Raw genomic sequence first — 24,710 nt, 5'->3', positions numbered from 1 at the left:
ATTGTAGTATTATACAAACCTCTCATATATACTAACACAAAAATTAGCCAGTTGTTAATATACATGAAAATTGCCAAAACCACCAAAGTAAAATGAACAAAACTAGGAGCTAAAATATCAAAGTAACTAACATCATTTTAACTGAAAGATCTACTTTTTGGAAGGTGTCCTGCGCATTGTCCTGCATGAGTGGCCTTCACCAGGCACTCTTTGGCATGAGCAGTGCTCTGTTCCATCAGCAAACCTTACTTCTCTGTAAATTCAGCCCAAATCCATTAAACTCACCACACAAACTAGCTGGGGGCATCCAACTTCCTTCGAGGTCCCTTCTCCCCTCCAAATTCTGTCCATCCCCTTGTCCTTCAAGAGAGCAACAGCAAAACCCTAAAGTCATTCCAAGCTCTAAAAATCCTCTGGGCTGCTCCAATCTACTTAATCCACAACCTAAATCTACTTTATTTTATACCCCTCTTGATTTTCATCAAGGAAAACCTGATTTTTAAGGCTAGCATACTTATTTCAAAAATAAATGAAAATCTGCTTCTATCAGAACTGGATAAACACATACACCTAGCTGTCTTGGATGGTTCTTTCCTGAAAAATAGTACTTTCTCTTCCTTCCCTTCCCCCTTCCCCAGCTGACTTGCCAAAATTAGGGCAATCAAAGACTATGATTGGGAGGTCCAGTTTGAGTAGCACAAATAGCTTAGAGTGCCTCAATTACAGCAGTACTACTGAAAGTACAGTATCTTCCTGAAATAAACCTTCTCTACTGAAAGTTCCCAAAAAGAATATCAGTGGAAGACTGTCAGGTGTTATCTAGGAGACAGTCTTAGTTCACACTGGATCTGACAGGCTTGACTTGTGTGCTATGGGAATTCTCAGACTGTACTATAAGATGAACCTCTTCAGAAGAAGGGCACAAATTCAATCCCAGGCAGGGCTGCAGAAATCTCCTAGAAAGACTGTCCTTCAGCACTGATTTCTTTGGTCTAGTTTAGATAGATCCCCCCCAAAGCCTTCTACCATATGCCAGGTCCCATGCCATACATGTCATTGTGGAAAGAGATCTGCCATTTATAAGAGAGTGGAATGTGACAGAATAAGAAAGCTATTTTGACAGTTTCAAGATCAATCACACTCCTGCCTCCAAGACCTCCTAGCAGAGATTGAAGAAGGAAGATGTGCCACGTAAGCTTACCAGGAAACTGTACAACAAAGTCAGAGGAGGCGAGGGTTATCTTTTGTTTGTTTGTTTTAACAAAATCTATACTTATATCATTACATTTCCTACAGTCGAGGGCAGCTGTAATTAATGGATTTCTCTCCTTCCCTTTAATGCACTCATTTGTCAATTCAAAAGCACACAACAGTCAATCAATTTTGATGTATTTAGTAAGCAATTTGTCAAAGAACGCTGCAGACCAGTTAATATATTAATTCTTGCCATCAGTCCCCTCCTGATTTCTGTAGGCCTTCTCAATAAATCTATTGAGGGGCAAAGTGTTTGTAAACTGAAGGTGCCTCTTCCCAATGACAGAGGTAGGAAACAAACAAGCAAAACAGAATCTAATGCATTATTCAATGTTATTGCCCTTGCATGTATAGTTGGGGAAGTATAAATATGCTTCTATACCCAATTCAGGTTGCTGGCTTTGTCCTATCATGGGGAGCCACAGGGAGGCAAAGGGAAGGCACGTGACAAAATGTGTGTTCTGATATTGCAATGCCAACTCCATCCCTTCTGTGCTTCCATCACAACATTGCAGACAAGTATATGAGCATGGAGCAAGTTTTATTATTCTGATGAAATCTTGGTTTGCTATAATGGCAACACAGCCTTATTCTCTAGTAGGAACATCTTCTGTCTGATCCTTTACAAAATTTGACAATCCTGGTTCCTCAGAGAAGAATGGTATCCCTCCTTACTTTCAGCATCTGTTGGTGCAACAAATAATATGCCACAGATATGGCATACAGATCACTGTAACCACTGGATTCAACCTCTGCCTGAGACCTTGGAATGTCACTGCATTGGAATGAGACAATCACAGGACTGACGGATGAAGAGTTTCCTAAATTCCTATGTGACGGGCTGAAGTTGTCAGCTTTCCCAACATACAGTCAGCTTGGAAGACTAAGAACTTGGAGGTTCGATGACTGACAAAAGGTAATTTGGTTCATAAATAAAAGCCCAACTGCATGGTTTACAAATCTCTTACCACCCAGTTCCCTTTCAACAGAGATTTTCTTGTTTGTCAATGGACTTCTTAAAATGTTGACACCCACAACTGAACCTAGAAATCTAGATTCCGCCTAACCAAATGCCCACAAGAGAGGAGTTAGGACTTTTCCTGATATGGATACTAGTCTAAAATTGCCATGGATTTTTTCAAACATCAACACTGCACTGCTGGTTCACATTCTGCTTGTGATTAACTAAGAGCCCAGAACCTGCCTAGTTTTCACCATCATATACTCTGAATGAATATACAAATCATTGCTCTGATTTGTGGCCTCTGCATGCAACATTTTTCATAGCTTTCTGCTATTTCATCTTCTCAGCTCAGTAGTCCATTCTGACCGAATAACTTTAATTCTTGGTTCTATCTTCTGGAGCAGTAGTTCTGCACCCCTACTCATTTTATAAGCACCTCCTTTATGCTTTCTAAAAATCCAAAACAGTGTGGAGGCTGGGAGCCTTACAATACTGCATTTAATTGATTTGTGATATTCCTTCTTGATGGAAGTGGTAGCTTAAGTAAGCTTTAAAGGATAGGATCCTTTAAAGGGTCCTATTAATTCATATGGATGTATTATGTGAAGACTTAGCTCTCCAGAGAAGTCTATAATGTTGGAAAAGAAGAGGATGATCAGCAGCAAGGTGAATGGACTGAATTACTATGGTGATGGAAGAACCAGGTTGGGAAGAGATCCTCCTCGGGGAAATCTATCTATGTGGTCGCAACAACTTGATGGCACATAATCAATCAATCAGCTATAACAAGAGTCAGTGTGGTGTACTAGTTAAGGTTTTGGACTAGGACTGGGAAGATACCTACCCATAGAAAGTCACTGGGTAACTTTGGGTAGGTTGCTTTCTCTCAGTCCAACCTACCTCACAGAGTAATAGATGGGAAAATTGGTGAAGGGAGTGCTGTGCACACCACCTTGGGCTCCTGAAGAAAAAATAGTAGAGAAATCCAGTAATGAAAGAAACAATATTTGTGGAGAATAAGCCCATTACTGGCCATTAGATCTAATCTAGCTCTGAAGAAGCTTGCTTCTGTGTGCCAGTTCCTGGGGAGCAATGAGAATTTAAAAAGGTGGCTGAAGATTTCCCAGGGGCACCTACTTGGTTATCACTATGGAAGACAGCATCTAAGATTCCATGGGCCTTTGGTCTTGACCCAGCAGAGATACTCTAAGATTCTTATGAATTCTTTCTTACTCCCATAGCCTTGCAATTGATCCTTGCCCCAACAGCATCTTGACAAAAACTGACCCTGCCCAGTCTTCTGAAGCAAGGCAGAGCTTATTCGTGAAAATGTCAGGTACACCATGCTACCTTACAACAGGGGCATTCTGCCCTCAAGCCTCGGTGGCAGATGTCACTTATTCCTCCATTCCCCCCCCCCAAGAAAATAACCCGTCTGTGTGAGTGCAATTATAAGCCCCCTTGGGGAATGGCTCTGCACATGTCTTTCAAGCACACAATACTTTCCTTGTTCCCACCCTTCAAGGCTGTTGCTGCAAGATTTGGGTTTTTTTTTTTTAAATTTCTAAACAACTGCAATGTTATTTTCTAAGAGCTGTTCAAAATTGGCTCCCAACTAAATTCAGAGAAATCATCATCAACAACATCATCATCATCATCATCATCATCATCATCACCACCATCATCTCCTTCTCCTCCTCCTCCTCCTCCTCCTCCTCCTCCTCCTCCTCCTCCTCCTCCACCTCCTTCAGGAGTTGAGTGATTCTCTGGGTGGCTCTAAATTGTCCCCAGAAGATGAAAGAGAAGGAAGAGGCAGCTTTGACTGTATACTTATAAATCTTCCTTCCCCCACCCTAAAGTACACCCTTCGACTGGACTATCAGACTGTTCATTGTTGCATCTGTCATCTAATAGAGGGGGACCTTCTGTTAGAAAAGCACACAGAGTATTTCTTCAATGACCCTGGGGGGCAAAGGTCACTTATTATAAATGGATAATGAGACCTAATGCAGTGTTCTGAGCCTGGACAAAGAAAGGGCTTATCCGTAGCCCCTTGCGGCTCGGACCATTCAAGCTTTTATTTCTCCCCCCCCACTCCCCCCCCACTGCACCCTTAATGGAGCCAAACAATCGGCAGAAATGCTATACAGAAGACTGAAACAGAGAGAAAACGGCTGCATTTTGAACTCTGATAGACAGATACAAATCGCGACCCTGAAATGGCGCCAGAATTCCTTTTACCGCTCGCAGGGCAGACACCAACTTCCCATTTGACCATTTGCTGGCAATTAAACATACTGACGGAAGCGATCACGCATCAAACCGCAGGCCGCCACGGCTAATGTGAGACCATTACATTGTCACTGCAGGTAAGCAGAGGCTTCGTGCTTCAACAGACATTTCAGAAGTAACCTCAGGTAGGGTTCCCGCCCCAGCTTCTGCCATCTTGTATTTAAAGGGATCTCGTGTCCTCAGCATCCTACAGTGCAACACACGTGATTTCTAAGATTGCCGATAATGGTTTTGTCTTGTTTTCCCCCAACCCAAGCCAAGAGGCAAATTGAGTTTTTACTTGCTTATGACATTAGAGCGCAAACTGTCAAGATAATGTAGCCCATGCCATCTTGGGTGAGTTAAGGACATTAATGCACCCAATATATTCAGGGACACACCATGAGAACCAAGTGAAATGTGGGATTCAAGGAAAGTTTGTCTGTTTGTTCCCTCTCCCTGGATTCAGACTCTGCCTCCATGTGAATGTGCATTTGATTTGGGCTCCCAGCTCTGTTATTAACCATAGGAAACAACTGCTGGTGCCGTCATTTCGACAAAAGCTGTGGCCATAGTGGGTGGGTGGGAAGGACTGGCAGCTGGGGACTAAATGTTCTCCAAGGCCCCTTCCAACCCTTCTATGACAAGCAGAGAGCATAAGGACAGCTAAAGGACTGAACCACTTACAATGGGTTCTGTTTCAAACTGGAACAGTTTCAAATACTCAACAGACTTTATCCTAATCAAGACAATTAATCTGGTTTCACTGGACTGGCTCTGAATCTGATGGAGACTGGCATGCACATCGATACAAGTAACTAAAGGATATGTGTTGGCCTAGATCCAGAAATCAGGTTGCACCTTGCATGTGACTTAAAACATCACATAGACTGGAGGAGGAAATAGACACCTTCTCAAGGGGCACCCCTGCGTATGGAACAGCCTAATCGTCATTTCCATCACATACTACCAGGTTTCTGAATAAAAAAATGAAGTCTCCCTCATGCAAAATTGCATGACATGGACGCATATCATCTCCTTCTCGGTAGCAACGGGGAATGGGGTTGCCACTGCCTTCTTCCAGAATATTTTAACTTCCCACACTAGGGTATAACCCCAGGGTTCCCTGGTGGTCTCTCATCCAAGTGATAACTACTTCTGACCCTGCTTAGTTTTTTTCAAAACCCATCATAGTTGGCTAGGTGTTGCTGCTTCCTTCCAACAGGAGGAAGAGATTTTTAAACACATTCTGACACTAACTGAGGGCTTGAGTGCAGTGTTTCTCATCTTAGCAACTTTAAGATGTGTGAACTTTAACTCCCAGAATTCCCCACCCAGATGAGTTGGTCCAAAACTGCTGAGATGGAGAAACACTGCACTCAACCCTAACAAGATCCTACAGCTGTCAGATGGTCTTCTATTGGCAACTCAACTGCAGGAATCACCTAATGCTTGCCATACAGCACCACACCACTCCACATCCTGCCACGGTAAGCCATCTGTGGTAGCCACAGATATTCACTGGGTTACAATTCTGAGCTCCATCAGTGCCTCTGATTGCTTCCCATAATGATTCATGCTTGTTCCCGCACCATTTCCTCAGAACAGGATGCTGCTTGGGACTACCCCTCCATGGGTCAGGGAAAAGATAATCTACAGCCCCCATGACTGGGTCCCACCTCTGGTCCACATTTGTGAAAGGAAAGAAAGGAAAGAAAACAGCAGGGATGTTCTAAAAAATCCCAGAAAGAGCCACAGATTTCTAGGTCTCTCCTCTTTTTCTGCTCTATAGAAATATTTCAGTCTCTTTATGGTTATTTTTTTCCCTTCCTTTAACTGTGACAGTTTACTGGCCTTGTCCTCTTCCCCATAGCAACACACCCCAGATAGCACCAAAGATGTCTGCCCATGCAAGAGAATATGCTACAGGAGGCTTGGCAACAGTAGAGCCGATTGGATTAAGCGCTTCCACTTTGCTGCCTGGGATCTAGAGATATTAAATTAGAGTCTCCACTTTTTCAGTTTTCACGCACAAATTAGCGTCTGAGAGAGCAAGATGAAATTTGCACATCTCGAGCCAGGAATCCTCAAGAGATGTGAGATGCATAGACACAGACAAAAGATGGAGGAGTCATCTGAAGGGCAAGATCAGGTTTGAAAAGGAACTTCATGCACCAAGGAAAAAGCTCACAGTGAACAGAAAGATACTCTAATGTTTGTAGAAAAAAACAGGCTGTGAATTTGGCCCAACTTCTGGTAAAATGCACCCAAGCCACTTTAACATCTTCTCCTGACTAAAATCTAATTACCTGAAGGAGTGTCAGATCCATGGGATCATAATTCATCCTTGGACACTTAATTAAATCAATTTATACGGCCACCCATCTCTCATATGCAACTCGGGGTGGCTAACGATACATTAACAACAATGCAAAAAACAGTATCAACAAACATTAAGAAAAAAAGTGACCTCAGGTGATTTAAGGATTCTGTTATGCATAGAACTGTAGCCATCAGAAGCTTGCTTCAAAACAGAGATTATGCTCACAGTGGAAGTAGAGGACCAGGGGAAAATGTAACAGAGGCCAAGTTCAAACACAGTCATGCTGGGTTGGGGACTATGGTAGGAGAATACACAGTGGTGAAATCCTCATTGCCCTCCTTCTGCTTGTACCATTTAAGGGCAATGCCCTGAAGGATCAATGAGTCAGCTCTTAAAAAAAGCGGGGGGGGGGGTTGGCTACTTCAGAGATCTTGGAGATGTCATGGGAAAAGAGGTAGAATAGAAACTGTCAGAAGAAGAAGGAAGTCCAGAGAAAGAGCAATGAACCATGAGCTGAAGTCCTGAAAAGATGCCACAGAATATCAGCAGCGGACCAGTGGTAGTGAGGCAGTGACAGTATGGGAGGAGCAATGGCAAAGATCATATAGCTAAAGATTTCAGCTATATAACGAAGAGGTTCAGAGAGCTGGCAGTCACTCCAAAAGGGCACAAAGTGCTGGTGACAGAGTATGGATCAGGCTGCTGGCAATTTCACAAAGTGACCCAGGGCATAGGTGAGCATGCAAAATCACCCAAAGTGCTGGCAATAGTAAGAGGTTTGGAGTGCTGGCAGCATAGAGTGAGGCCCAGGGCACTGCGTCCCTAGTCCAGGGGGTTGCATCAATACCCAAAGTACCAGCAGTACTATGGGAAAGCCCACAGTGCTGGAAAGTATCTAAGGAGGAGCGGAGCACTGATAAGTAGCCCATATTTTAGCAGCCCTCCCATAAAAACCAAGGGTGCTGTCAGCAACTGAAGAAAGGCCTGAAGATGCAACACTCAGCAGCAGAAAAGGGAGCTGCTAGAGCCTCAGGATTTCCACCCAATAGCAACCCCAAGCACCAGCTCCAGACAGAAAGTCCAAGAGTTGCTGTGCACACAAAGACTTTGGGCTAGGGATAGCATATAGGTAGTGTAAACTTGAGTTAGAGCTAAGATATAAGGTACTCCAGAAGATGTAAAATATGAAATAGAATGACAAGATTAAGATGTAAACAGAGAGGGGAAGGAGGAACAAATGAGGACACATGGATTGTGATATCACAACACAAAACCTGTTACTTATGCAAGTACGGGAACCTCACAATGTAAGAATGAAAGGCAGAGTTGCTCTATGATATCATGAGTCATCATGTTTTGATGTCATCATGGTTAGAAACCAACTACTGTAGTAAGTTGAAGTAGTAAGGAAAGAGAAAGAAGAGTAAAAGGAAAGAGGACAACCACCAGCAAGATGGATAGACTCAGTTACAGTGGGGATGGGGGCCCTGCTGGAAGACCTGAAAACCAGGTTAGGGATGGATCATCATGGAGAAAATCGATCTATGTGGTTGCTAAGAGTTGACAACGGCTTGATGCCACATAATCAATCCATCAAGTAGAAGATTATTACATGAACAAAAGAGGCTGGCATGTCAGTGTGAGGGCAATAATTTTATTTTTGGGAATCTTCTATAAGAAAAGAATCCTGATTACCAGAACTGTCTTGCTTTCTGCCTGAGTCCATGGCCATCCCCCAACAAATTTAGGAGAAGGATGGATGTCCTGATAATAAGTTTCTCCTGCCAAGTCTGGAGAGAAAGCAGGAAAGAAAACCAGGCTTGAGACCAATGGCAATGCCATAAAAGGGTACTGAAGTGCAGACAGAAAACAAGGAGGAGTAATTGCTGCTGGCATTGCCCACTGATGATGTAGTTCTCGAGGACAAAGGAACACGCCTGCAGATTTTACCATTTTCTTCAAGAAGCTGGTTCTTATTTACCTTGAGGCGGATTATGACTGTGTCCTCTTTCAGATTTGGTCTTCCAAGAGTGACAATTTGACTGCACGTCATTGTTTTCGTAGCATTGATTACAGTCCCCAAATGCATTTGTGTCTGGCCTACTCTTCATTTAGGGATTTAAACAAAACAAACTCAGTGCCACAAACTTATAAATCTAAAGTGACTTGAGTACGCTGGATTGTGCTTTTCAAGGATAATCCTTCCAGAACAGAATTAAAACAGTATTAACTAAAACAGGGTACTCAGAAAAGAAACACCATGTTGAGTAAATGCCAAATGAAGCCAGAAAGTCACAGAAAGTAATTACACTGAACTGTAAAAAAAAATCAACTAAAGCTCCCCAAAATGGAAGGAAGCTAATGAAGTAGTATGCATACAATCCAATTAAAAAAAAAAATCACTTCCTACAATGTTTTCCAAAGGGAAGATACTGTAAAGGTAGCATAGCTTGTACTACTAGTGAAAAGAAAATAACAATATCAGCAGCCATAAGAATCATACAATGGGGCCATCTTGATTAAGCCAACCTTTATATGGTCCAGCATCCTTTTCAATAGCTTTTGGTAACTACCAAACAGAGAGTGAAGGCAACTATTCCCCAGCCCCATCATCACACACCCCACTAGTTGCGGAGACCTGCTGTCCCCACTACACCCATTTTCCTCAGTGAAAGTTCTGAGGTCTCTCCATTCTCTAAACTCGGCTTTTATGTGATTGAAGAAAATGGGGGGAGAACTGTATTTTGCCATAAATTGGTGGGGTGGTACATTGACACAACCTTTTTTCATGCAACCTTGTGCAAAAAGTTACTTCATTTCTAAGAATCTTGAATTTCAGGAAGGCTAAGTGGTCTGCAGATCCCTGCCTTTAATGGAACCCATATTATTGCCCAAGCCTTGGTCAAGATGCCTAATGATCAGGAATATTGGGGGATATAATCCAATGAAAGCTGGAGGGCCATAGGTGGTTTGCTCTTAGCATGATATCACAATACTATTTTTTTAAAAACGAGTTTTTGTCGTGTTAAGACCATTTCAACCCTTAGAGTATCTTGGACATTAAATTCATCCTCCTGGTTTATTTTATTGGGTGTCAAACTGACTTATCAGCTGTGGCAGCCAAAACAACCAACTCTAGCATTGTAAATATGTGACTATGAAGTTGAATCAGCGGCACTGTTTCCACTGGGATGGCATTGGAGCCCCAGTGCCTTACTCTGTGTCTTCTGCATGATTGCCAAAAAGATCTGCAGTGCAAATGGAACTGGCCTCCCCTGCCTTGTTAGGGCTGCCAGTTGTGTAGAGCTTGATGACCATGTTGAAGTGAAGACAACTGTTGTTCCACTGTAGACCTTTGGGGCACCCCCAGAGATCTGGTACTCATGCCCATCAGGCTTCATCATTACAGATCTTGAGGACTTGACAAGCATGCCCAGACCTGTGCACGTAAAGAGCATGCGAAAGCTGTTAATATGAAAAGGGGAACAGCTACGATGGTTTCTACATACTAAATTCCATTCATCTTTTTTAACAAATAGTAACAACAACAGGCCACCACATGTTGCGCCTCCAAAAAGGAACTTTCCAGGATACTCACAGCCAAGAAGCAGATACTGGTAGCACTGCACAGAATCTGCGGCCAGGAGGAGCGGATGATTCAAGTTAAAGGGCGGCTGCAGTTCATTCCACTGGGGAGTTCTGCGGAAGCGACACAAGAGTATTAATATTTAAGCTGGAAGAGAGAGAGAGAGAGAGAAAAATCAGCATCTGTGTCATCACATCCAATTATTTATGCAAGAGAATACAGTGTTTATAATTATTTAAAGTCATTTGCTCCAAGCATGGAATATTTCAAGACAGATGGGAAAGGGGTAATGAGAGGCCTGCTCTCCAGAAAATGGTGTATTTCAAAAAAAGGACCTGTGTATGCTAATGCACGCAGACTCACAGGGATTCTTCACATTATCGTTCTTCTGAAAAAGGGATCAACTTAGGTAAATATCTCCTTCCAGGTCAGACAAATTGTCCCTCCAGCTCAATATTATCTATCCTGCCTTTGATGGCTTCCTTGGGGTAGCCGTTCCCATCATTTGTTTCCTGCTTCTTTCAGTTGGAGACCCCAGAACTAAACCTAGAACCTTCTGCAGACAAAGTAGGGGCTTGAGCATTGCTATGGCGCCTTCTTCTTGCCAGGAAAACACAAGATATTTCACATGATGCAGAGAGTGGTATAAACGCCTTTCCCCTATTTCAGTGAGGTGTACCATACAGAGTGCAGTGTGATCTCTCTTCCTTGCAGAGAGAAACAATACAGACTTTTCTCACAGAAGAGATCTAACTTCAGAGGTTTGGATCCAGTACATTACATCTACTAAAATGGTTTCAGGACTACATAGAGTGCATTATAAGCACAGAGGGTGTTACGAATGCTGTATCTGTCCCTCAAACAGTAGCTTGGCACCTCTTCCTCTGTTCCGATAACTATTACTATAAACAACATGGCAATGAGAACAGCAAACCAGAACTGCTACCCAACCCATCCACTGGATTAACTATAGAGTAGCAATAAATAGAACAGAGAATGCTGACATCACTTCTTGGCTTTCTGATCTCTTGATGCTTCCAGGGCTTGAGAAGAATGAGGCGCAGGGTTGGTGTTTTAGTCTGAATCCACTCCACATATTTACACCTCTGCTTTCACAACTGAACCTTAAGTAACAAGATTCCCATTCACACATTATATTTTTAACAAGCATAGTAGATCTTTCATGTGCCTTACCTGGATGAAAATCCAGCCAACTAAATTCTCAGACTGAGGCCCACACATGAGGGGAAATTAAATGGGCTTCATCACACTCTTAGTAACATGAAGTTGAAAAAATATATTACATGAAATACTATATATATTTTAAAAATTACATGAAATACTATCTATCTATCTATCTATCTATCTATCTATCTATCTATCTATCTATCTATCTATCTATCTAAAAAAAATTCCTTTCATTGCCTAATCTGGTGATGCCTGGTAAATTGGACTTCAACTTCTGTAATCCCCACCCAGTATGACCAAATTGTAGGAAATGGTAATCCTGGATAAGGATTGTGGGAATAGAAGTGCAACCTATCTGGAAGGTACCTAATGGGGAAGGATATAATACAATATGCTGGGTTGTTTTCAAGAGCATATAGCCTTTATTGATTGATTGATTGATTGATTTAGACACCACCCATCTCACATTATGTCTGATGTAGACCTGAAACAACTACTGAATAGGAAAGTATGCATCTGAAGACTTCCCAATCTGTGAAAACCAAGTTCTGTAAAGTTACAACATATTGATCTGGTTAGAATCTGCAATCCCATTACAAGTTACTTGTTTTGACAATAATGGCCCTGAAAGACCATGTTGTCATTTTAATTAGGGCTGGCCTCTCCTCAGCTCCTTGGTATAACATGTATTGATTGGCTCAGGCCAGGAATGAGCATTGGAGAAGATTGAAGCTTACCCGCTCCCCCTCAACAAAAAAATCAATTGAAAAATATTTTAAAATGTCAAAGACACTGACAATATTTTCTCAGCAATCCCTCTTTCATTTTATTCTGTAAATCAGGCCTAATTTCTCTAAATGGCCTTCAAAATGGGCCAGCTTGGAAGACTCAAAGGACAACTGGTCTCACTCATTACTGAACGCAGTTGAGAACCAAGTTGGCGATGCTTAGGCTTGATCCGGCCTATGGGACTCTTCTGTGGGGCTCATTGGTCTGCCTCCTTCCATTCTCTCTTCCAAGCTACTTTGGAGCAAGGCAGAAAAGAAAGCATGGCCTGTGTTTTGACTTGCAAGGGAACAGACACTTACCTGGAAGAAAATCACACTCAACTTAATGGGATTCAGTTCACCACAAACATCCACTGATTACACTCTCACCTCTTGTACAAAGTTCAAGTTAGTGCAAAGCTGCACTTTTTAAACACAGTACAATCCAGATCCCAGGACAGAGGCATGTGTATGGAAAAATTATGCAGGAACAACAAAAGTACATGATGTTTTTTGGACATAGGATTTCATATTTTAAAATAGAAGTATCAAGTTCCTATTACTTAGAATTTTAAAATCGTATTTGAAACCATGTGAGCATTGCCTGTTGAAGTCTTAGAACCAAAGATATTTCTGAATTAGATTAGGGATGGGGATAGCGTCTTAGCATGTGCATATGACAAGATAAACCGTGATAAATATTTAAAATTTCAGGATGCAAAACAAGAGAGATTATGAAAAATGGACAATTTGAATAATTTATACAGCTGCAGAACTGAGCATCTCTAGCAGAATTTGTGGCCTCAGACTAGAATATTCCTTTCCGTAGTTTACTCCCTCTGCTGTTTGGGCAGCAACATCAACACATCAGACCCCTGAAACTTGCTGAAAGAGAAATTTATGAAAATATGAACTTCAGCAAAGAAAGTTGGGCTACCTGACAAGAGTCCAACTAGCCCGTGGGCAGGTCACCATTTCCAGTGGGGTGTCATCACTGATCTTAGGAGCGGTGCTGAGCGGTCGAGGTTCCAATATATGTTCCACCAAAGTGCCATAGCAGCTGATGATATACAGAGACTCGACAATGAACTGCTTGGACTGATCTATTGGGGAATGAGAATAATGGATATTTATTTTATTTTCACTGTTAACAAATTTCACATCACTGACATCTCAAAGGGATTCACACAGCTAAGGGCCTTCCAAATTCTATTCCCACTCATCAACCAGATTCCCTATCAGAAAATCCACAAAGAGGACATGAATGTAAACGCATCCTCCTGCTTGTGTTCCCAGCAACAGGCATTAAGAGGAAACATGCCTCCAATCCTGGCAGGAATAAACAGCCATCATGACTAGTAGCCATTGATGACCTTTTGTCCCATCCATGTCAAGGATCATTCCTTTACTTTTGGCTTCAAAAAGTCAGCATCTTAACTCTGCACTATGTGCAAATTGATCCCTTTTTGCCTGCCCAGAATTTCCCATCATTCATTATACAGTGGACGCCTTGCACATCAATGGGGCTACATAAATAAAATCTATGAGTACAACTAGTAATACTACCACTATTCTCAGGAAGGTGAATAGCTGAGAAATTATGTGCTATTTTTGGAATTTCCCAGAAAAAAGCAATCCAGAATACATTAACCTTGGATTCTTTACAATACTCTTCTGCACCCTTGAATTGTTCGTGTCTTTGTTTAGCTTGCCTACGGCCAGGCGGTGCTTTGTGTTTCACCATCACTCAGTTCTTGCTAACATTCAGATTGGAATGAGCTATTCCTCCCATTATAAGAATCAACACTTCTCCCTCTGGGCCAGAATGACACCAGCTTCCAGTGGTATCATTCCAAATCAAAGCAAAAGGAGGAGACCCCAAAAGAGCCATTCCATGGTGGCCGGGCACCTGCAAAATATTTCTGGGCCCGGCATTTCCAGTCCAGGAGAGAAAGGCTGGAAAGCCACAGCAAAGAATGGGCTAGACAGACAAATGGTCTGATGCAACCTCAGGCAGCTTTATGATGGAATCCATCTGTTCATCAGTTGTTTTGTCTCTGCACAAACCTTTCTCTCTCTTAAGACCAGGATTGCTTGCAAACCAAGACCTTGATGAGCCAAAGGCAGCAGCAACGCAGAATTCTCCTCCAACAGATTTGCTGGGTGAAATTTGTGGGGCTGGTTTGCTTTTGCTTTGAAAAAGAGAGACAGAGAAAGAGAGAGAGAGAGAAAGATCAAAGTCTAATTATTATGAAGTAATCCACCAAATGGAGATTTGCTGGAGGTGCAATATAAGCTAGGGAACTTATTTTCTCAGAACTACTGAGAATCAATAAAGCTTGAAGACAGAACTGTGGCTGCTCAGCATTTCAGAAATGCAAATTCAACATGTCCCTTTCATAAGGCAGAAGTAGCTGGGGATATTAACAAATTACTTGTTCAGCGACTCCAGCCAGGTTCAGCAAGAAGGGGCTTCTAACGGCTTCTAGGCTAAGGGTGAGCAGAAGAATCTCTTGGTAGATCTTTCAGTAACTGGCAGCAGATTGCAAAGAACAAAAAGGATTCATCACCCTGCCTCAAGATTATACCTCTGAAACCAGTTTGGGGCAGTCAGGAATAAATATATATGCAGAAGGATTTTTAGCTCATAACTAAAACAAAGCAGATTCCCCAATATCTCTTATTAAAGTTGATGCCCCTTGCCAAACTGGAGGTGGCAGAAGTACAGGGTAAACTATTACTTTGATAAAGGGTTTTGTTACGAATTCTCACCTGTCAGGATTAACACCAAGTGTAACCAAATATGGGATGGAGACAGACAAGGGCCAGATTTCAAAGACTTTTTCTCACGGGATACTTCTAGACCCATAGCCAGATCATGCCCTGCATATGGATTCAACTTATTAGGTTGCTCCTGTGACAACTGATGCATTTGGGATTTGGGATTATTCAGTAATGCCAATCGAAGGGAACAATGTTTGGATAATATTGAGAGCTCCATATGAACTAAAGTAAACATACATTTTATAAATGTTTGAGGTCAGCTTGTAACAAATTCAGAGGAGAAGTTTATTTCCAAGCATTCCATTCCCAAACTTTAATCATATTATTATTTGCAGGCATTTTTTTCACTACTGACATCATTGATTCAAATGCAAAGCAAATTATCAGCTTTTTGGATAGCGGGAGTACAAGCTGAGTTAGACAAACATGCAGAAATATGTATGACAAATGGGAAGAGAAAAGCAAGCATGCCTCATAGAATGAAACCTAGATGCATACCTTAATGGAGAGTTGCTATTAAGTACTTGGTGGAGATTATCTACCCACCCACCTACCTACCTATATCTCTGTTCTTTGGGATTATAAGATGTAGAGCTGGGGAAGGTTCCAAAGTAGTTACCCATCAGAAGAGACTGAGCAAGACCTGTAGCTGATTTGAAATTAAATGGGCTCCTTTTTCACTTGAAGAGAAAGGATTTACTTAGAAAGTACCCACAGCTCAGAGGTAGCATATATGCATCACCTAAAAGTCCCTCCCATCTTCATCCCCCAGCATCTTCAGTCCAAAGATTCTCATGATAAGGAAAGACCTTTCCATGAAAATCTAATCCTGCTGCATTGTGGCACAATGACAGTAGCTACAGAATGCAACGGGGCTGGCTGTAGACTATGTTTATGTTTCTGGGTTATGTTTGAAGTTGCCTGGATGAATATTTTCCCAAAGTGCATCAGGCTGGCCCAGAAAATAGCCACAAATGCAGATGTCAAGCCGCTCAATTTTAATTTGCTAGGATCCCTGATTGGATAGTTTTTACCTCTACAGGAAGTCCCAAATCATGCCGAGCTAGATGTGCAGGCTTCACTTTCAACACTGGGGACATCTGAAACCATGATTATTTGAATAAAAAAGAAATAAGAACAAACAAGAGAAGCGGGGCATTGTAGGGTTGTGCAGTGCTACAAAGGCAAAAAAGTGCTTAGGACAGTGTAGGGGCACACACATAGCACCTGTCTACAACTCTTTAAGCCCGATTCTTCTTCTTTTTTTTTTTTACCAAGATTGCGCTCATCAGGAGCTAGAAGTCAGGGAGAAGTTTGAGCCCATCTTTGGCAACTAGTCTTGTTGGCTATATTCAGAGGCAGACTATTTCTGAACATCATATGTTGAAGACAAAACAACGACAATATTGGTTTTCATAAGAAATGGGATGCTGGCCTAGAAACCTTAAGCAACTCGATGGTCTGATCCAGCAGGGTTCTTCTTGTGATTCTTATCTCCCAAAGACTGTGACATGTAAATGATATTTGCTTTCCTAATTAACATTGTGGAACTGGAAAAGATTTGGCAAGAAGTTCAGGAGAAAATATTATAAACCAAAGCCGCACAAGTTAAGTGGTTTACTCTCTGAACGGAATATGCAGAAATTGTCATTAATGGACTGAAAATAATACATAGTATCACACTTAGAAACCGAGTCGTTCTATGAAATGCCAGCCTCATCTTTACTAGCAAACAGTTCCCATATGTTCTTTAAAAAATAATACTGGGAGCTTTGGAGGGGATTGCAGTTGGGGTACCATGGGTATAGATTTGGGGAGTGAGTTTTTTTTAAAAAAGCAAAGTAGGGGGATTAGGTCTCCTGCAGGCTTTTAATATCTTGCTTTTACAAAATTTTGCAAAAACAATGCATAGCCCAAAAGAGATAGCCGACAGCCAAATTTTGGTGGTGCAATGTTGAAGGATGCTGGGGGGTTGCAAAACAGAGCTGAGATGTTGTGTGTGGCCCACACAGGCTGCTCAGGCCTATTGTAAAGGGAAACTTGCTTTATAGCAAACAGAATAACATCCACATAACTCATCCACTAATTGACGGCTTTAATTTTAGGCAAATGCTATCTTAAGGTCTCTGAAAATCAGATGTGACTAAAGAGATGAAAAGAGAGAGTGGGATCCTAAAGTAGTTTTGTAAAAATAGTATAAGAAAAGAGATTCAGAACCCTCTTTGCTCCTCCTCTTAATTCAAGCCCTGGGATTTACTTGGCTACCTTTAATAGAAACTAAATTCTTCCCAGTCTTATCTTGTGTGAGAAGATTTGGGATGTGGCCAAATACACTTATATAATTTTTCACATAAACCAATCTAATTTGCACGTTTTCCTGAATATCTGAAGATTGGAATTCAACTATTTTTTGAAGGTTGCATGTCTCTAAATTGTATTATGCAATTCTGGCTCAAAAATTGCATAGAAAAATGTATGCAGCAATACAGTACTGTATAAAATAGAGATATTAGGGAAATACAGAGATATTAATTCAACTTTTCATTGTTTTTCCACTCTCAGATTGATAGAAGAATTGGATGAGGAACAATACACCTGACAGGGAAGTGAAGTAGACTGTAAAGCAGGATTTCTGGAAATCTAGGATGCACGCTACTTTCATCTCAGCAGGGTGACAGTGAGGAAGAGTGATAATTTAATCTTGCCCCACACCAAGGTTTGTGTGAGCAGGACAGAAGTTAAAAGTCAGAGATGGAAAGTCTCCCTAACACCATGCAACGATGAGACTGTCCATGGACTTCCGATGGGAGAGGGCAGTGAAATTCTTGGTATCTGCTGCTGTTCCCTGGGAGCCAACAATAATCTGCAAGGTCACTTCTCCCAGCTCTCTTCCCAAGCCCTCCATGCCCCAAAGAGTTACGATTTTTCACAAAGCAAGTATAAACAGTTTTAAAGGAAATGGAATAAAGTATGCTCTATTTACACCATGTCTTTAAAATAAACGTCTTCTCCTACTCACACTGAAGATTCAGCTTCCAGTGCCAAAACATTTTCAGTTTAAGAATGATGTTTTGTAGACAGAAGAAAGGCAGTCTTGTAAAACATGATTACTCTTGTGGTTAAAGTTAAGTGAGAAGGAGGAAAAAGGAGATACAGGGTATGTTATCTTTGCTCTAAACACTGATGGATAGGGGAGAAGGAACACTTCCTGAACTTACATTATCAAATACGTACTGGAAAGTTCATCAGGTCAGGATCTTTAATATTAATGCCCATGGGCTTGCTTGCTACCATCTCCTGCTTTTCAAGCTGAATGTTATCTTGGGGTATTCATTAATACATTTCAACTTAAACTATTCCTCTCCTATATACATTAAAAGCCTAATTTTTCAAACTGGTGGACCAACAGCCAGAGGTAGTGTGTCATTACAGAAAAATTATTTCCACTTTTGTAAGTAACGATAGATATTGACCATGTTGAGAGCTTTGCAGCATCTGGATCCTAGGAGATACCCAATGGGGATTCCTTTTCCTTTCCAATATGAGGTGCAATAGGAAGGGGTGATTTTTGCAGATCATAGGAGGTAGCAAATCATTTCCACCTCATAGTATAAAAATGCTGTTTGTATTTCTCTTCACTTCCAGCCCACTGCAGCTGCAATTTATCTTACAAAAAATGGCTTATTATCTGCATCTGTACAATTTTATCTGGGCTCAGAAGCTAAGGAAGGTTGGGGCTGGAATTGGAGAGCATCAATTTAGCTGTAGCCCAGACTGGGAGGTCAAAAAATGTCTTGTAAGATGGCAGTGGTGAACCACTTCCGTAACATTGCCAGCCTGCCTTCCCTGGGCCCAGGGTCTGAGGTAACACCAGAGTTCATGGCTACTATGGCAGCCATGGACCTGACCCAACTTATTCACAGCCCGACTCACATGGGGGAATCACACACTGGATCTGGTGTTTGCCTTGAGGCAATGGTGTTATGATCTGCCATGGACAGATCAGTCCCTTTTGGCCCTAGAGTTCTCCGCAGACACCCCTCTCTGCAGGAAGGCAGGGCCCATTAGATCGGCCTGCCCCAGTGGCCTGATGGACCCAGTGTGGTTTCAGAGGGAGCTTGGGGCCTGCACATAGTTCAGCAGAGACCTTGTTGCAACTTGGAATGAGCAGGTGACAGGGGCACTGGACGAATTACATCTGTGCGGACCTCTCTGTTACATGGATCTCATAAAGCACCATGGTCTACTGAGTAGCTCCAACAGATGAAGAGACAAAGAGACACCTAGACCACTACTGGAGGAAGACAAAGAGCGAAGTCAACTGAGCACAGATAAGAGCCTTCATGAGGACTTACCCTGTGGCAATAAGGGCAGTGAAGCACTCTTACTTTTCCACCCTTATTGTGTCTGCAGATAGCCACCCAGCAGCCCTCCTTCGGGTGACCAGATCCCTCCTGGGTAAGGAAGAACTGGTGGAGTCCTTGCAGGGCCACTGTGAGGAATATTCTTGGTATCTGTCTGACAAAGTCACTCAGCTTTGGACTCCACCTGGGCAGGTTCTTTGGAAGTGATCAAGACATGTCTGAGCCCTGTTATCTGGGAGGAGTTTGAGTTGGTTGATCCTGAGGAAGTGGACAGGGTCCTCATGGCTGTGAGCTTGGCGCCTGAGTTTTGGACCCATGCTCCTCCTGGTTAAGGCCTCCTGGGAAGTGGCATGTGGTTAATGCCTCTGCAGGAGGGGGAGGTACCATCTGCCTTGAAGGAGGCAGTGGTGCGCCCCTTCTCAAGAGACATCCTTGGACCCAACAGTGTTAGGCAACTTTTGTCCAGTCTCCAACCTTCCCTTTTTGAGAAAGTTGTTGAAAGGGTAGTTGGCGCTCAGCTTCAGAGGATCCTGGATAGAGTGGATTATCTGGACCCTTTTCAGTCTGGATTCAGGCCAGGGAACAGTACCAAGATAGCATTGGTCATGCTTGTGGATGACCTCTAGAGTATTCAGGATGGGGGTGGTGCAACCATTCTGGCCCTCCTGGATCTCTCAGTGGGTTTTGATACCATTGACCATGGTATTCTTCTGAGCCAACTTCAGGGATTAGGAGTGGGAGGCACTATTTTGCAGTGGCTCTCCTTCTTTCTTCGTGACTGGTTTCAGTTGGTGTTTCGGGGCGGGGGAGGTTCAAGCCCTAGGCCCCTGCAATGTGGAGTTCCTCAGTGCTCGGGTCTCTCTCCTCTCCTTTTTAACATTTACATGAAACTACGGGTGAGGTTAGTCACTGGCAAGGGGTGCGGTATCATCAGTATGCCAACAATACCCAGTTATACATCTCTACCCCTGGCCAGACAGGTGATGCTGTTGTGATGCTGACCAAGTGCTTGGAGGCTGTGAGGGTCTGGATGGGAAGGAACTGACTTTGACTCAACCCTGGGAAGACGGGAGTGGCTTTGGTTTTTGGCCACCCAGGGTCTGGTGATATGTCATCTTTGGCTCTGGATGGGGTTGCACTTCCCCAGACTGAGCTGGTATGCAATTTGGGGGTCCTCCTGGACTTATGGCTCCTGCTCAAAGAGCAGGTGGCAGCATAGCTAGGGGAGCCTTTGCACAGATTGTCTTGTGCACCAACTGCACCCTTTCCTGGACCGGGAGGTCTTGCTCACAGTCATTCATGTCTTGGTCACTTCCTGTCTGGATTATTGCAATGCGCTCTATATGGGGCTGCACTTGAAGATCACCTGGAAGTTACAACTGGTCCAGAATGCAGCAGCACATACAGTGCTGGGTGCTTTTACATTTTCCCACATTACACCCCTGTTGTGTGAGGTGCACTGGTTTCCAATTTCCTTCCAGATGCAATCCAAGGTGCTGGTTATTACCTTTAAAGCCATATGTGGCACAGGACCAGGAACAGGACTACCTTCCCCTAAGGGTATCTGCCTATCCCATTAGATTGGATAAGGTGGGTACGCTCCAGGTCCCTTCCCTGAAATATTGCCATCTAGTGGGACCTAGGAAACATGCTTGTTCTGTGGCTGCCCCTACCTTATGAAACACCCTCCCCCTGGTAATGCAGCAGGCCCCCACCCTCTTAGCCTTCTGGAAGGCCTTTAAAACCTGGCTCTTCACCCAGGCACTGGGATAGAGTGGTGCAGCCTGCAGATGGTTGTTGGGGCACCACGGGAGGTTGATTGAGATGCCAGGTTTTTAGTTTTTGTTATATGGTTTTTGTAGTTCTATCGTTGCGAGCTGCCCAGAGTTCTTTCAAGATGGGCAGCCATACAAATATAATAAATAAATAAATAAAATTGGAAGGTTGGGCCCATGTTGCACCAGAAGCTATGCTTTATTTGAAGGTGCCATTATGAGGGCTGATAATTAGGGACCATCTTGCAAACTCTATACCAGTCTAGTCCTTTCCAATGAAAGCCTCAGAATAACCACTAAGGGAGGGCTATCTTCACTTCTTCTTGCCATGAATGACCCAGAATAGGTTGACCTCTCAAGAATTGGAGACCTTTTGCTTCAGGTGCAGCAAACTACTGGAACTGAAATTGGAAACATTATTCCCTTTCACAATTCCCCACTAAATCTATCTAACCTGCTTTTCTGTTAGTTCCTGAATAAGGAGGGCTATAAAGGGCTTCTTGTTTGGCCAAATATCCTGCCTGAAAAGCAAGGTCTTCCAGTTGTGTTTCTGACCATCTGACATCTCTTACTCTCTAGGGCTCAACTCCAGGCTCCTACAATTTATCTTCAAGAGCCCTAGAACCAGGGCACTCCTTAGCTTAGACTACACTTCTACCATAAACCTGCTCACTATCCACGAGTTAAAACCTGGATAGGCCAACAAACAGCACACAAGCTGCCTTAGGCATATCGGTCAAAGACAGAAGAGCCTCCAACAGCACTCTCAGAGCTGCATATGCTGCCCCCCTCTCAAAAAGTCTGCGATGTGGCTCCCAGATCCCATTCAATAGTTGCTGAGAAAATGGGACAGATCAGAGCAATTATACAATATATGGGAAGTCATCATATTAACTGTATTGAACTAATTTAATTTAATGTTAACTAACTTTACCTTACAATTAGATTAATTCAGTTTTTATCCTGTGTGCCTCTAGTTTATCAATATATCCCTAAACACTGTGGCCCTATTAATCCTGATGTCTGGACTGAAGAGGCAGCCCACACTTTCATTTTATGTTAAGAATCACTTACTCATATCTGTTGAGACCAATATATAGAGCTCTATTTTCATGGGAATGGCACAACAGGCTTCATTGATATATCAATATTGTATTTATTACCAAAATAAGAAATTGGTTTTTGATTGATAATAGTAATATATTTTTGAGAACAGCCATTGTGATTATCAAAATCTGTGTGTGTTTTTTTTTCTTGCATAGGTAATTATTCTTAAGTGAGGGTAGAAGGAGGGATAGCACTATTTTAATAGGTTTGCTTACTAGATGTAAAGATTCAAGCTATTTCACTGGAGGAGGGCCAAAAGAAAGGTGAGTTCTCCATACACTACAGCAGTGTTTCCTAACCTTTCCCAGAATTCCCCAACCAGCATGGTCATTGATGAGAATTCTGGGAGTTGAAGTCTATATATGTGGAAGTCACCCAGGTTGGGAAACATTAGTTTCTAGTATCTGAAGATTCCAAATTCACAAACCAAAATGCAATTAATTTCCTTTAAAATGTCAGTTTGAAAATGCATACATTCTGCCAAGGCTTGTCATTTTCACTACAGGACATTATGTTTTAGTCTCTTCATTTCTGTCCTGCTCAAAATATGAAAACCTGGAGTTATCCAATGAAGCTGGAGATTCAAGCAGGATAAGAAAATCAAAATCTAACAGAAGAAATTAAGTGATAATTCACCAAGTTAAAAGTAGTGATCATGCTTTTCAGCAAAAATGAAACAAAATAAGTGCAAAAACCTTCTGGTAGGCTTAACATATTAATGAAACCTTTTCTTTTACAAAAAAAATTGAAGAGAGAATGGAAAACGTTTACCTCAGCAGCCCTGGAATTAGTGATATTAATCTGTAATAGCAATGATAATCAGTAATAATAATCAGTACATGTTTTGTTGGAGTGAAAATGCTCTCTCTATACACATCACAACACAGACATTATAACACTTGGACAGAAACTTATGTGAACAGATAGTTTTTAAGAGGCCTAGATCCTTGTCCATTTGGGGCTTTAAGGGATACTTTACACATTGCAAACCACAAACTTGGTTTTATTTCCAAATGTACAGCCAGTAGGAAGCTGCACTCAATCCTTATTTTCTAAGTTCCAGTATATAAAATGGCATTTGCAATTTCTAATTTATTTATTTATGTATTAATTTTATATGCTGCCTGATTCCCAACAACTCTGGAACACTTTATAATCATAGCATTTTAAATGGGTATTTTTGGAGTAAACACATGAAATGAAAAAATGTACATCTCGGAACATTCTGGCCTTGTTTGCACAATGAGTTAACACAGGGGTACACCTCTTGTGTGAACGTCACAATCCAGTCAGTCCCGGTGCAGGAGAAGACTTGCTTTTTTGAGAGGCCCAAGCAACCCCATGTTTCTTTCAATTATTTTTCAACTAAATTCTGATTCTTGCCTGGTCAGCCACACTGAGTGAAGTCCTGCCTAGTCGGTCCTCCAAGGCAAAAAGTCGCAGATTGAGAAAAACAAAGCTCTGTGTCACAGAACTCACTGGCATGTGCTGGTTGCCACAGAGCGCGCACCAAGGGGCTGCAGTGCCCAAGCAACATCCATATGCTGCTCGCCTGGTCAGTGAGGAAGGGGCAAGTGATGTAGCGTAGCTTTGCTAGTACTCTCATAACAGATGAGAAGTAGGTAGGCGCTCTGCGTTCCTCAAATGGATAATTCTCATCTAATCAATGGGACTGTGTGCTGCAAGAACCACAGGTGACTAACTGGGTTTAAGTGCATTGTGTAAACAAGGCCAGTCTGGAGATTCAGCTGACATGTTTGTAGTAGCACCACATGTGAGTACCGTCAGCCTCAAGGATGGCTGAAGGCTTATCCTACAAAGGGCCACTGAACCATGGGAAGATCAGTCAGAGATCACAGCCAACTTCAGAGAGAACCAAAGGCAAAAGCAGATGTAGGTTGTAACACTATATGTTACAAATAGCTCATGCTTTTTTGGTGCCACTCCATTGCTTTCTCTTTGGTATGTTCATATGCACATGCCCACATCGTGAAAGAAACAATTATCACAGGGAAGGGCCCAGAGAGCAAAAGTACACCCATATTATACAGGGAGCACAAGGACATGAAGGGTCTCAAGAAATTAGGTTGAAGGCCTCCCACTTTTCCCATTCCAGGTCAGGTCTATACTGAATTCAGAGACTGAATTTAGGTTCTTCAGCAAGCAAAGTAGAGTTTGTTCCTTATTATAACTCATTATAGGAAGAAACTAGAGTTGTTCAAAAGATCTGCTATACAACTCCATTCCAATAGAATCTAAACAAGAAAACATCCCAGTGGGTGGGGCACTTATTTTTTTAATCAGAACACACATGGTCACTCACAAGT

The 24,710-nt window shown here is 42.3% G+C and overlaps 1 protein-coding gene across 7 annotated transcripts in view; it reads right to left on the bottom strand.

Moving 5' to 3' along the window:
* BCAS3 (BCAS3 microtubule associated cell migration factor) overlaps window positions 1-24,710 on the bottom strand; it is a 514,094-nt gene that overhangs the window by 273,695 nt on the left and 215,689 nt on the right. For all 7 annotated transcript variants that reach the window (XM_088152585.1, XM_088152584.1, XM_088152590.1 and 4 more), the window contains 3 exons: window positions 14,421-14,545; window positions 13,291-13,456; window positions 10,411-10,511 (listed from right to left, as the gene is read on the bottom strand). In XM_088152585.1, coding sequence (XP_088008711.1) covers window positions 10,411-10,511; window positions 13,291-13,456; window positions 14,421-14,545 — 392 coding nt within the window. The remainder of the gene's footprint in view (window positions 1-10,410; window positions 10,512-13,290; window positions 13,457-14,420; window positions 14,546-24,710) is intronic.

This window comes from Python bivittatus, unplaced genomic scaffold (assembly GCF_059951505.1).
Source record: "Python bivittatus isolate LINGU-HERP-01145 unplaced genomic scaffold, Pbiv_v1 ctg000690_np1212, whole genome shotgun sequence".
Lineage (NCBI taxonomy): Eukaryota > Metazoa > Chordata > Lepidosauria > Squamata > Pythonidae > Python > Python bivittatus.
Note: the sequence above shows the minus strand (reverse complement) of the source record. Positions and strands in the feature narration are given on the sequence as shown.